This window comes from Ilyonectria robusta (genome assembly GCF_021365365.1).
Source record: "Ilyonectria robusta strain PMI_751 chromosome Unknown BGZ61scaffold_2, whole genome shotgun sequence".
In the NCBI taxonomy this organism is placed as follows: domain Eukaryota; kingdom Fungi; phylum Ascomycota; class Sordariomycetes; order Hypocreales; family Nectriaceae; genus Ilyonectria; species Ilyonectria robusta.
Window position 1 is genome coordinate 904,006 of NW_025764436.1, and position 12,685 is coordinate 916,690.

Sequence of the window (12,685 nt, forward strand, 5' to 3'; positions counted from 1 at the left end):
CATCCACTCCATCCAATTCCGTCTCGACTTTTACTTACTACCACTACGACTCTAATTTCACACGGGCGTCGGCGTTTCCCTTCTTCACCTGTTTGCGGCCGTCACGATCTCGCATCAACGTCGAGTCCTCCTCCATCCATCCCTTTTCCCCTTGTCTCGTTCTCCCAGGCTCCTGTTTCGCCGGTTTCATTCTCTTCTTCTTACTCCTCCACCACCTCCTCTCTCGCCACTCCACAGTATCCATCTCATCCCCTGCCGTGCCACAATACGTCCCGGCTACCTGGTCCCGTTGCCTGAGCCTTGCGAACGTTCCTTGACCGCCTCCGCGCACCCATCAACAACCCTCCGCGGGGTCCACGACGCCACTTCACTGGGACCACTTCACTGGAACCATTTCACAAGGATTTTGACCGACCACGACTTCACTCTGAGCCATCTCTTCTCCCAGCTCCGTCCTCGGATCCCCGATCTCGATCCCGCCCCCACGACGCTCGACGCTCCCCCGCGGCCCGCAGCCTCCCTCCTAGCCGAGATTGACCTCGACGATTGCATCAACCCACGGCCCTGTCCCTCGAGAGCGCATAGAATCGCCGCCCAACGGCTGTCGGACGTACATGGCAAGGATATAAGCGCACTGAGAGTTGGAATTTAGCATCTTTATACGTGGCGGGCAGTCAAGCCGCTAACCCGCCCCCCCGACTCGCAATGAGCTTCGACGAGCCCATTCCGGCGCTCAATGCGCTCGAGTCCCCCGAGGACTTCAAGCCCATTCTGTCACCCATCATTCCCTCGTCGCCTGCGCCGGGAAACCCTGGATTCACTCCCCTGGTCACCGTTGTCGGCTTCCACCATGCGAGGGGCCCCGAGGTCGAGACGTGGTTTGGCGCCGAGGATGGAAGTGATCCGGCCGTGGACTTTGGCTGGTCATTGCTCCCGTTTATGGCCTTGAGTGACGGAGCGCATGCGTGAGTTATGCTTCTAGCCTTGCCGTGACAGAAGGCGACTTGAAGGCAGGGTGCTAACAAGGACCATAGCTCTGAAGAGGACTTTTCATACTTTACATTACTCCGACCGGCAACAGAGACCACGCCTGCGACATCGCTGTTTGGAATCTCATGTACACGACAGCTGGATTCCACCCAGCTCATAAACCGCCCGGCAGATGTCACCCGCTCGACCGTGCAAAAGGCCGTTGTCGTCATCGCCGATAGCCCGCAATTCTTTGGCATGCTACGTGAGCGCCTGAGCATTGTGACGCAGGCTTGGTTTGCCCAGCGAGAATTCACTGATGTCGAGATCCTGCGCCGGTTTCAGGAGAGCCTGGCGGATGAAAAGGATAGGGGCCTGCTGAACGACCAGGCGGACCGCGACCAGTACCTCGGTATGAGTCTGCGGGAGCTGATCCACGAATTCAAATGGCAAACACTGGTCCTGTTGAAGTGCTGCCTTCTCCAGCCAAAGGTGAGCCGACCTGACCTACACAGCTTCTGAGATTTGATATTGACCCCTCACAGATGCTCTTCTTTGGCTCGAGGTGCGATCGGTTGTGCATGATGCAATTTTCTCTTCTGTCCTTGATACCCGGTCTCATTCGCAACCTTCAGGACTGTGCAGATCCTGAATTGAACAATTACGAGAAGTGCCTCTCAAAACCCACGAGTTTGCGCACTAGTGATCGCAATTCTCTTCTGTCCTACATGGGTCTTCCCCTCCAAATCTTTGGCAAGGTACAACGCGACCCATTGACTTACATTAGAATCGAATCAAGTGGCTGACAACTGATCCAGGGAAGTTTGTATGGCCCTTACACGCCTCTCCAGCAACTTGATATCCTGGCCGACTTTGGGACCAAGTCGTACATTGTCGGAAGCACAAACTCACTCCTCCTTCAACAGAAGGATCGATACAGCGATATCCTCATCAACCTTGACGAGGACGTCATCAGCATCACCTCGCCATCTCTAAGGACCGCTCTTACCCTTACCGCCGCCGACCGCCGGTGGATCGATTACTTGACGCAGGAGATCAACGAGACCTGGGATGAGGCGAACCCAAGCCGGCCCAAGACGATGAAGTATGTCGGAAGCGAGGAGTTTATCAGACTTCAGTTCGAAGAATACATTCTCGCCCTCATCTCGTCTGTCAAATACCACAACTACCTCACTTCGAACACCAGCAGTCCCAAGGCCATTCTCCCGGAGGTTGAGGGCGATCCCATCATGGACTTTGGGCAGGACTGGGTCGAGGCCTGGAAGCGTACCGAGAACTACCGAATGTGGGACGCCAACACTGACTCCCACCTGTTCGATATCATCGACCCACGACACCCTTGCGCCGGCGGTCTCACTATCGATGATGTCCAACGCCGCATCGCCGAGCAGGTCAAGGAGCTGCACCTCGACGAACGCTTCGCACAGGGGCGCGAGGTGCTCGGCCGCAACTTCGCTGCCGGTCGTGAGAAGGCGTCGTTTGTCCTCAACAAGCTATATGCCGACATGGAGGCCCTGCGTGAAGCCCAGCGTCGCCGTGCCGAGGAGGCCCGCGCCGCCCAGGGCGACAATGCTGGTGGCGCCAACTCAAACGCCGGTCAAAACGCTAACCTGTCTAAGGCGCAGCAGTCAGCGCAGTCGGCCGGTGCTAGAGCCGGCGCCTACATGTCTAGCTGGGCGACATGGGCGGGCGAGAAGCGTCGTACCGGTGGCTGGGGAGGTGGCTGGGGCCGCAAGTCTACTACGCCAAAGTATGAGAAGCCTGAGTCTGAGAAGCCTGAGCCATCACTGCCCAACAGCCCCATCGACAACGACTACCAGATGATAAGTGCCCCCGAGTCCCGCACTGGCTCTACGGACGACACTGTCACCGGCCGGCCCACCACGGGCGTCAGCTTCAGCGAGAGCATCCTCTCTGGTGTAAGCGACTCTCCGGGCCGACCTACAACCAGGGCTAGGGAGAGGGCCGAGGAGGAAGATGTACCACATAAGAACGGTTTCGCCCCAAAGGACGACGGGTTCCACACAGAGGGTGTGGTTGGATCGCGGGATAAGCTGGTGGAAGTGAAGCTAGATGAGAAGGTGGATAAAAAGCTGGACGACAAGCTGGACGACGAACTGAATGAGAAACCCCAGGCGGAAGCGGCTCGAAAACCAGAGTAGGACGATGTTGCTGCAATCAAAGACTGATGACTATATAGAAAGTGAAGATGAGGAATCTGAAGACACCAAAGGACATTAATTATAGGATCATGGATAGATAGAATGGGGCAGCGATATCGTCACGCGTCAAGTAATGGAACAAATCAAAGCATTTGACTAAGCAAGCAACCAGACCCAGAGCACATGGGCTCCGCCGTGTCTTTTAAATCACACTCTTCTCTCCTGATTTACGTAAAGAGCCCACTTGAAACATGCCTGTTCCTGTATGTGTTGATGTGTATGTGTAGTACTCCTCGCACCTGTTCTCCCAAGCTTTTGCAGCGTGCCGCACCCACTCCTCAACCCAGCCGAGCCCTTCCAATCCGATTATCCCCCACGCAAGTCATCATAAAGACAAGAAAAACAAGAATGAGAGGGTGGACGGAGGGAAAGAGCCAAACGGGAACCATGGTTGGGGCAAAGGGGAGAATCCCAAGGAGCACAGCTGCATGCTAACCATCTAGTGTACCCATCCGTGCTCGCCGCCGCCGCCGGTCCCAGCCCACGATAAGGAAACAAAACCACTCTTCCATAGTCTATGCCGTGGCAGTGTGTGATTTCTGAACGACGAAATTTGACGAGAGGCGTTTATGCCAGGTATCCGAGTTCGTCGTCTTCCAGACGCTCCAGATACTCCTTGTCGAGCAGAATCTCTATGCACTTCTTGATATCGCTGACCTTGGGTACGAACCGGGAGCGGATCTGGTTGATAGTCTCGCTGACCAGTTGAGTGTGCTTCATCTTCTTGCGCGCCTTCATGATTCGCACAATGGCAGACTAGAAAATATGTTAGCAAACGAGTCAGATCGAATACCAAAAGTGCGCATACCTGGAGAACCAGCTTTCGATCTTCCTCAATCGTCTTGTTGGTTTCCGCCTCCTCCGCCTTTGCTTCCTTGACACCACCCAGATTCAAGTTCACACGAATCTTCTTGCTCTTGAAGTCGTAGTTTAGACGGAAGGTCTTGCCAGGTCCAGGTTTCTCACCAGTGGCCCCCACCATGATTAGCACCTTGGCCTTGAGGATGACGGCTAGGGCCTGGTCTAGCACTTCAGAGCTGAGCTGAGTCGCGCTGAGCATATCATCGTAGGTGTAGGTATCCTTCTCGTTAAAGAGAAGGAGAATTGCCATCTGGTAAATCGACACCTGGAAGGTGTAGGGGGTCTTGCTGTTCTTGCAGTAGCCTGCCTTGATCTCGCCCTTGCAGAGATGCCACAACCAGGTCAGTTTGCGGCCGTCGTGCTTGTGCTTGTAGAAACGAATGAATCGCTCAATCTCGGCGGCAATCTCTGGGGGAGGGTTGAAGTCGGTACTGGGCGCCGTCAGGGGCCAGAAACCGGTACCTAGGATGGAAAAGGTGGAATCAACAGCCTTGGTGTACTCTACGCCTTCGAGATGATCCCGGAACTCCTTGTTGAGATCCTTGGAGATTTGCATATCCTGGAACATGCGCTGCAGCTTGTTGGTGTACTCGAAACCACATGCCTCCTTCAGCTTGCTGATCATGCTAGTTTCAGCGTCATCTGACGAGGAGTTGCTGTGCACCAAACGTCGCGCAAGCATACGGGAGTAGAACTTCTGGAAGACGTCCTTATCCTCGATGTACTTAAAGACAGTCATGATTTGGGTGAGTGTGCGCTCCAGCTCGGCTTCCTCGATGCTGGTGCTGCTCTTTCGCAGCAAAACGTCGGTGTACTTTGCCAACAGCTCTGGTGACTTGTTGGAGCCTGCCTTGCAAACCTCGTTCCTGTTGACAAACTCTCTGCATGCGTTATCCAACGAACGAGTGAACTCAGGCTCGTCGTTGAAGGCCTTCTTCACCAACCCTTGGTACTGAGTATGGATCTCCAAAAGAGCGTCCACGTAGACCTTGGGCTCGAGCTTGTCGCCCTCGGATGACTGCACCTTCTGGACCGCAGCGAGACCGGCCTTTCTGACGTGTGTCTCGAATCGCGTCCGCAGGGGCTCAAGACCTTCGGGGATGCGAGACAGCAGATTATACATTCTCGCCATATCGTCCACACGGTCATTGTCGAGAAGAACCTGGAACTCTTCGCGCAGGAGAGACGCGTGATCGGCAATCAGCGCCTGGTTGCAGCACTTCTTGAGAGGGATCGCAATGTCTTGGTGGAGGTACATCCGGACACGCTCCTCCTCCTCTGACAAACGGGTCTCGGCCTTCTTCATGTATTCGACGACGCTGTTTTCTGCCACAAACTGCTTAGATTCAGCAAGATAGAATTCTTTGGTCGCCGCAAGGAAGGGCCGCTCGAAGTGGAATCGATAAACGTCCAGGGTCGACTTGGAGGGGTCGGCCTCGTCCAAACCCAGGGACACGAATGAATCAACGACCTGCTTGATCTGGCCGTGCTCGATGGTCTCTCCATTTCTTTGCTTCTCGACCAACTTCAACACAGCGTCCATGACCTTGGTCGACACCTGCTCGAAAAGCACACGACGCCATTGTACCAGGTGCAGTGTGTAGACGTCGTAAATGTTCTTCTTGCCCTCATCAATCTCCCTCTTAACCCAGTGGCGGTTTAGGTAGCGGAAAAGATGATGGATGTACTTCGCGGCGACCGTATATCGACCCCATTCTTTGATATAGAATGAAAGGAGGGCTTCGTCGGTGTGCGCCTTGGATTGGTTCACAAGTCCCTCGAGGTGTTGCTTGAGATAATCGATTAGCTTGTTGTAGAGCTCCTCACCGAGAAGATGGGCTGTGACATGTTAGTAAAATTTGCCCTTGTGGTTGGGGAAGCAAGGTCGTTTTACCTCCTCGGTGGTTAGAGTGCATGGCGGGTCCATTTAGGCCAACCGCCTTTTGTGATGTGCAGAAGTTGTGGACGGCACTGTATCAGATCAGCATCGGGGATGGAGCCGGGGAAGGGAACACGCCATAGGAACGTACGTGTAGACACCCATGTACATCTGCATATCGATGCCTTGCTCGAGGTCGTTCATGATACGCGCGATGCCGGCTTGAAGATAGGTCCATCTAGCACGGTCAGCAGCTGGGCACACGAGCGCGCGGGCAACTCACGTTGCTCCGATATCCTCCCGGTTCGGTATCGGGGGCATCTGGCTCGGGGCAGCCATCTTGGTAGCCATGATCTGTCTGCGGACAGAGGGGTCACGGCGGCTCAAAGGAGAAGATCGAGGCGGGGTTCAGATCGGAGGGAGTCGAGAAGATGTCGTCAGAGCGGCTCGCGAGGGGGCTGCTGCCAGATTCAAATACGGCTGTGCCTGGGGGAATGAGATATCTCCGACAGGCAGCAGAGGTGTCCTCAAGGTGGATGGATCGTGCAAGGTCGCCCGTCTGACTCGTCGTAGCTGAGGTGAATCGCTCGGACGAGGTCGTAGTGGACCGCCGCGGCAGGGAAGGGAAGGACAGCGCGGTCGGTGGCGGGGAGGGCGACTTCACAGGCACAAGCTGCGTGGTCTGGCACGAACGGGGGAGAAAAGGACGACCGTCTGCACGCCAGGCCGGTTGAGTCACAGGAGAAAAAGAAAAAAGACGGTGGAAATTGTTGTCTGCAGGGCGACGTCGTTGGAGCAGGAAGATCAGGCAGTCAGACCCAGCTGGTCTCATCCACGCATTACCTGAGGCAAGGCGACTGGCCAAAGCGGGCGCGCGTCGAAAGCAGTTTAGTGCCATGTTCTGCCGCGCCTTACCGCCCTAGCCTGAGGGATGGCCTGGGACCTTGTGTAATTACCTCCCTCCCCCCACTATAGCATCTGCCTACAGGCGGGCGCCAGCTGAGGGAGGGACCGGCGTAGTCTCATTGTCGTCACCTTTTAGGAACCCCGGCCATTGAAGCTCCACATCTCCTTGAATAGCGAGTGCTGTAATTACACAATAGGAAAGGTGGGCGATTGATTAGATCCGCGGATGCTTCGGTCTGTCATTCATGCATTCGTTCAGTTACTCACTCAAGCATGTATCGACTTCAAATGCCTTTCGCAACCCCATGGCCGTCGTTCTCTCTATTCATGGTCCGGGATTAGATGATAAAAGTACAATAAAAGACTACCTATAGCCAATACAAGCTTTATGCATATCGTCTCAAAACAACACAACACAACCCAAACAAACAAACAAACAAAAAAAAACTGCGATCCCTGCAGAAGGGGTATAATGCCAAAGGCCAGTTCCAGCTCCCAATGTCTTCGCAACTTTCCTCGCACCGTCGTCCTCGCACCGTCGTCCTCGCACCGTCGTCCTCGCACCGTCTCTCATCCATGCTCACCGTCGTCTTCGCCGCCGCCCAGTCGTTCCACCGTTCGGAATATGTTGACGGCAAAGTTCATCGTCCAGGTTATGAGGCCTATCAACATGAATGCTGCCAGCGCCTTTGACAGATCCCGCACCGCGGCATGTGCTAAATTGTGATAGACTAAACTCTCAAACGCGAGTGCCGTGCTCGCCGACTTGAAGATGATGAAGAAGAGGTCCAGCAAGATGAGGGAAATCTTGGAAACCGCCGATCGCAAGCCCAGTGGCTTCCCAGTGTACTCGTCCCAGATCATATACCCGAGGTATGGAATTGCGACACAGTCCACTGCCACTGCCACCACCGACTGCGTCTCCTCTGCGGTATCATCGGCATCGACGTCCTCAATCTGGTAGATTCGTGCCGCAACCGCCAGGGCGACCATGGAGGTAACCATGACAGTAAGTCTAAATACCAGTGGTGCAAGGGAATGTCGAATCGCCATGTACCATACCCGTTTATATGGCGCGAGTGCTCGCCGCTTCCGAGGTATCCTGGCATCCAGCGCGTTGTAGGGTTGATATGCTGGGTTGGCGAAATTTGGCTGCAGCTTGTCCAGAATCTCGGGGTCTACGACGGTAGAGTTTTCGTTGGGCATGGGCCCATAGGCTGATGAATGTACAAAGTCCTGCCATGCTAAGTTGGGCTGTGTCGACCTGGTGGCCGGTTGGAACCCCGAGAGGATGACGGGCTCGGCGGACCTGAGGTGATCCCACTTCCTCCCGCGCATCGATGCACGCCCATATCGTAGAATGTGAGGGATCCTTCCCCTCGTGCCTCTGCCTTGTCCCAGCAGCGGATCGTCCGGATCTATGAAGCCATCTTTCGAGACACGGCGTTGCACCTCGCTCGGGGAGGAGTTGTGCTGCGACTGAACGGCGGGCGCGGGAGGATTTAATAGTCGGAGTTGATCATCACCGACGGAGCCGTGTTTCTCTTCGTAAGAATCAATCCAAGCTGTGGTTTTGTTAGCCAAAGTAGCCGGGTGAGGGGCCATCAGGGCTGGCGCTTACGCGGAAGTGACCGAGGAGGACGATGGCGAGGACCAGTTCGGCGGTTGACGGCGGTGCTTGTAGTCCTCGAAGAGCCCTCTATCCCGGGCGAGTCAAAGTGTGGGCCAGTCCTCGGGGGAGAGGAGGATATCATGGCCTCGAGAGGCCGCGGTTACCGGGTGACGGAGTCAGGAGGAGGCTTCAATCTGTCGGGGCCGGGGAGTGCGATGGCGAAGCATAGTCTGGACACGATCGCATGGCAGACGGGATGGATTGGGCACGGCGAGCACAGCGGGCACTGCAAGCGCGCGGCATGTGCAGTGCAGTGCGCAGCCAGTCGAGGATGAGGATCGGGGACCGGGGTCGAGGCCTGAGAGCTCGCAGAAAGTGAGTAAGTTGCGTTGTGTTGGCTTCTAGTCCCACGATCTCGGCTGAGTTTGGGACGGGCTCAGCGCAGCGAGGAACCGGCGCTTCTTTGCGTCCAGTCGTCCAGTCGTCCAGTCGTCCAGTCCGGGCGACTTGGGCGCTCCCGTTTCTGTAGCACTGTCACTGAGCTGGCCCGTGCACCCATCAACGGCCTCCCAAGCACCGTACAATAAGGTTATTGAAGGACTGGAGGGGCTAACAATCGCTGCAAAGACAGGGGCTGGATGGGTCCGAGTCGAGTCCTCTTTCACAATGCCCTCGATCCAAACCAGGAAAACAGGGTCGACTCTTGTCTTGCAGTAGGATTGTCGCGTTTTCCAACTAACGAATACGCCCTTTCTTCTCCATTCACTTCTCCCTCGCTGCCTCGGCTGTCCAGTTATTGCCGGCCATGTGACCTGTGCACAAGCTGGCTGTACGAGCTTCAGTACGAAGTACGAAGTAATACCTGCGGGCGAAACACACCACGCGACCCAGCGTCGTATCACTCCACCCGTGAGACCAGTGTCTGCGTCGGGGGCTGTCAGCGGCCATCTTACCTGCGTAGGAGACACTCTACGTACCTCAGATGAGCTTGAAGCCTCCATTCTACAGAAATCCCATCAGCGGCGTAATGCATAACAAGGGCAAAGATAAGGGAGAGCGAGGCGCGTTACAACCCCCTGAAAAAATGTTGTCTCATGCGACTGCGCCTTGGCTACCTAGGTACGAAGGATATCAGATGTCCAAACAAAGTTTCCCGTCAAGGGGCAGTAATCCTAACACAATCCATTCGGCATTGAGACATTGCATTCCTTCTCGCCTGGATTTGTCTGAGCATCATGAAACGCGTACAGCGTAAAACCTCCGAACCCACGCGCCTCTGGCTCCCGTCTTTGCGGTACAGTCAAAGATAAGACGTCGCGCGTCGTACATTTCTATAATTGAATTGCAAAACCTCGCCCTTGCAAAATAGTCGGACGGTTTTGCGGGTACCAATTAGTCTGATTGTGGGAACCAGCGTAACTCAAGCATGGATCGACACAACCATCTTCAAAGCTAGTTGTGCTTTGAACATTTATTTTCTTTGATTCGTGGATATAAGCTACAATAAAAAACATGTCGAACAGGATGTCGTCGTATGAGCCTTAGTCCGGTGCGCCAAACGTAGGAGTCCAAAATCGACTCAACCACGACGCAGCGCCAAGCTCTTCCAACCACATCGATTTATTTTCTGCACCATTTCAGGCGATCCATGAATCGCAATTGTAGTCTCCGCAGACTCGGACCGGGTTTCTGGTCAGATCGTACGAGTCCCCCGACGTTTCCCATCCAAGCGTCATAATCCGAGCCAAGTATTCGTCGTCCCCAAAGCCAGAATCAACAGTCGGTATATCGCGGGTATTCTTTTCGTATCGTCGCTCGAATTTGTATCCGCATTGGGATTTCGTGGGTGGTGTTTACCGGTTTTGCTCGCTCTCGACTTTGCGGAAACCTAACCACTCGCCCAGCATGCCTCCAGGCTTGGGCACTGGGCACTCTCGGCTGACCCTCAGCTTTGCTTGCTCAACCTCGTCTGCCGCAATGTCGTTGAATTGCACAATGCCGTCCTTCACCTCCGGGCTGGTGTCCTTCCTTCTCCATCTCTTGCGTCGACCGTTCTCGTCTACCATAATTTCTCCATCGGCGAATCGGGCTCGGGGCACAGGGCACGGGAGTATATGGGGAAGTGTGACGACGAAGAAGGAGGCGGCGACGGTCGTGGCGAACAACGACGAGGTCATCCGCGACTTGGGATGAAGAAGTGGTGGCATGATCCCACTTGTGGGGGTATTTGAAGGGACTCTAGTGATCTCAATTGGGTGTTAGCAAGAATCTTGAGGGGTGTTAGATGCCATTGGACTCACGTAGTGACCGTAGCATCGTCCTCCCGGGGCGTAGGGGCCGGGTTGACGTCGTCGAGGGATTTCTAGGTGTTCCGTGGGCCCGAGGCTGGAATTCACGAAAGAAGCTCACCCAACTTTGAGTCCTCAGCTGCATGATTGTGTTTGGCGTTCTGCCATTGGCTAATGGCTCTTTGCTGGGGTCCACCGGAATCGGCCACATGTAAATCCGAAAATCTCTTGGCATCTCGCGGGGTACGTACCTTCTTCGGAGGTTGGTCGTCACTGCGCCAGGCGAGTCGCGAATCGCAAGGGGACGTAGATTTTCAAACATATCCCATCTCGCCAACTTTTTGCCTTCTCCCAGCGCCCCCCTTTGCGAGACGACCTAGAGCGCATATTCCGACATGTTCTGATAGTCTCCCTCGGCTCCCTCTAATCTACAAGCGGCCAGCGCACCTCACGTGCAGCCGCCCAACGCCCTCTCCCACCATGAGCGATCTCGACAAGTAGGCTCTCTCCGACCGCCGATCCTCGCAGCCTGGAAGCTAACGTCGGTCCCAGGGCCATTGCGCAGCTGCGCGCATGCCGTCCGATCCCAGAGGCGCAAGTCCGCGAGCTCTGTCACAAGGCGCGGGAGCTGCTAATCGAGGAGGGCAACGTCGTCACCGTATCAGCGCCCGTGACAATATGTGGCGATATTCACGGCCAGTTTCACGATTTGATGGAGTTATTCAGAGTGGGCGGTGATGTCCCAGACACAAACTACCTCTTCATGGGTATGTTCCTTTACTTGATGGGTTGCTCTGCCACTAACCAAATTTCCCGACAGGCGACTTTGTCGACCGTGGATTCTACTCACTGGAGTCCTTCCTTCTCCTGCTCTGCCTCAAGGTCCGATACCCCGATCGCATGACCCTCATCCGAGGCAACCACGAATCCCGCCAAATCACCACCGTGTACGGATTCTACGACGAATGTCTACGGAAATACGGCAGCGCAAATGTCTGGCGGTACTGCTGCGATGTGTTCGACTACCTCGCCCTCGGCGCAATCGTCTTGGGTGCGTCAAACACGCTATCCCCTGGCGCCGAACCTGTCGACGAAGAGACCGAGATCGAAGTGTGTGACCAGAACGGCTCCATAATGAGCCGCTTCCCCCGACGTCGGCAACTAGACGGTTCACAAGAGCAAACGCGAAGTCCGGGCGGTGGATCTGGAGACAAGACCGGCCCCCCAGGCTCCGGCGCGTCAGGGTCGAGCGGTGGAACGGTTGGAAATCCTGCCGGAGCAGTCCTCTGCGTTCACGGTGGACTGAGTCCGCTCATCGACACGGTCGATAAGATCCGACTCATAGATCGCAAGCAGGAGGTCCCGCACGAGGGCGCCATGTGTGACCTCCTCTGGTCCGACCCTGACGAGATTGATGGCTGGGGTCTCTCTCCGCGTGGTGCAGGCTTCCTCTTCGGCGCCGACATTGTCAAGGTCTTCAATCACCGCAACGACCTGAGTCTGATCGCACGCGCACATCAGCTCGTAATGGAGGGTTTCAAGGAAATGTTCGACGCCTCCATCGTCACCGTCTGGTCGGCCCCAAACTACTGCTACCGCTGCGGCAACGTCGCGGCCGTGCTGGAGCTCTCCGAGGACGAGTCCGGCACCGGTCTCTTCGCCCGAAGCAACGGCGACGTGGGCCGCAGCGACGGCGGCGCCGGCGTCATGATGGAAGGGGACGGCGGGCCTCGGAGTGGTCCCGCTCGCAGGTATCGCGTGTTCCAGGCGGCGCCGCAGGACTCGCGCGGCATGCCGGCCAAGAAGCCGGTTGCCGACTACTTCTTGTGAATGGGTTGTTTTTGTCGTTGCGGTACAGACGATGGCGGGTTTTGTATGATGAGACACACATTGGGCTTGGGTCATGGATGAGCACGGAGTTTTACGA

The 12,685-nt window shown here is 55.6% G+C and overlaps 6 protein-coding genes across 6 annotated transcripts; 2 read left to right on the top strand and 4 right to left on the bottom strand.

The window, feature by feature from the left end:
* Window positions 1–511: 511 nt before the first annotated feature.
* Window positions 512–3,402, top strand: BGZ61DRAFT_83080 (transport protein Avl9-domain-containing protein). The gene is made up of 4 exons (XM_046257129.1): window positions 512–965; window positions 1,035–1,461; window positions 1,515–1,727; window positions 1,788–3,402. The coding sequence occupies exons 1-4, from the start codon at window positions 706–708 to the stop codon at window positions 3,150–3,152; spliced, it is 2,265 nt and encodes a 754-aa protein (XP_046110444.1). The 5' UTR covers window positions 512–705; the 3' UTR covers window positions 3,153–3,402.
* On the bottom strand, window positions 3,319–6,789 carry BGZ61DRAFT_583588 (Cullin). Its single transcript, XM_046256326.1, has 5 exons — window positions 6,236–6,789; window positions 6,104–6,190; window positions 5,968–6,044; window positions 4,021–5,912; window positions 3,319–3,968 (listed from the first exon to the last, which is right to left on the bottom strand). The coding sequence occupies exons 1-5, from the start codon at window positions 6,301–6,303 to the stop codon at window positions 3,780–3,782; spliced, it is 2,313 nt and encodes a 770-aa protein (XP_046110445.1). The 5' UTR covers window positions 6,304–6,789; the 3' UTR covers window positions 3,319–3,779.
* BGZ61DRAFT_440652 (uncharacterized protein) lies at window positions 5,968–6,789 on the bottom strand. The gene is made up of 3 exons (XM_046244504.1): window positions 6,236–6,789; window positions 6,104–6,190; window positions 5,968–6,044 (listed from the first exon to the last, which is right to left on the bottom strand). The coding sequence occupies exon 1, from the start codon at window positions 6,782–6,784 to the stop codon at window positions 6,326–6,328; it is 459 nt and encodes a 152-aa protein (XP_046110446.1). The 5' UTR covers window positions 6,785–6,789; the 3' UTR covers window positions 5,968–6,044; window positions 6,104–6,190; window positions 6,236–6,325.
* A 639-nt stretch (window positions 6,790–7,428) lies between these two features.
* Window positions 7,429–8,612, bottom strand: BGZ61DRAFT_526709 (uncharacterized protein; the record flags this gene model as incomplete). The annotated part of the gene is made up of 2 exons (XM_046253002.1): window positions 7,429–8,423; window positions 8,480–8,612. The coding sequence occupies 2 exons, from the start codon at window positions 8,610–8,612 to the stop codon at window positions 7,429–7,431; spliced, it is 1,128 nt and encodes a 375-aa protein (XP_046110447.1).
* A 1,711-nt stretch (window positions 8,613–10,323) lies between these two features.
* BGZ61DRAFT_340277 (uncharacterized protein) lies at window positions 10,324–10,677 on the bottom strand (the record flags this gene model as incomplete). Its single annotated transcript, XM_046239295.1, has 1 exon — window positions 10,324–10,677. The coding sequence occupies one exon, from the start codon at window positions 10,675–10,677 to the stop codon at window positions 10,324–10,326; it is 354 nt and encodes a 117-aa protein (XP_046110448.1).
* Window positions 10,678–11,038: 361 nt separating this feature from the next.
* Window positions 11,039–12,682, top strand: BGZ61DRAFT_83125 (Metallo-dependent phosphatase-like protein). The gene is made up of 3 exons (XM_046257130.1): window positions 11,039–11,255; window positions 11,311–11,525; window positions 11,579–12,682. The coding sequence occupies exons 1-3, from the start codon at window positions 11,239–11,241 to the stop codon at window positions 12,586–12,588; spliced, it is 1,242 nt and encodes a 413-aa protein (XP_046110449.1). The 5' UTR covers window positions 11,039–11,238; the 3' UTR covers window positions 12,589–12,682.
* The last annotated feature ends 3 nt before the right edge of the window (window positions 12,683–12,685 follow it).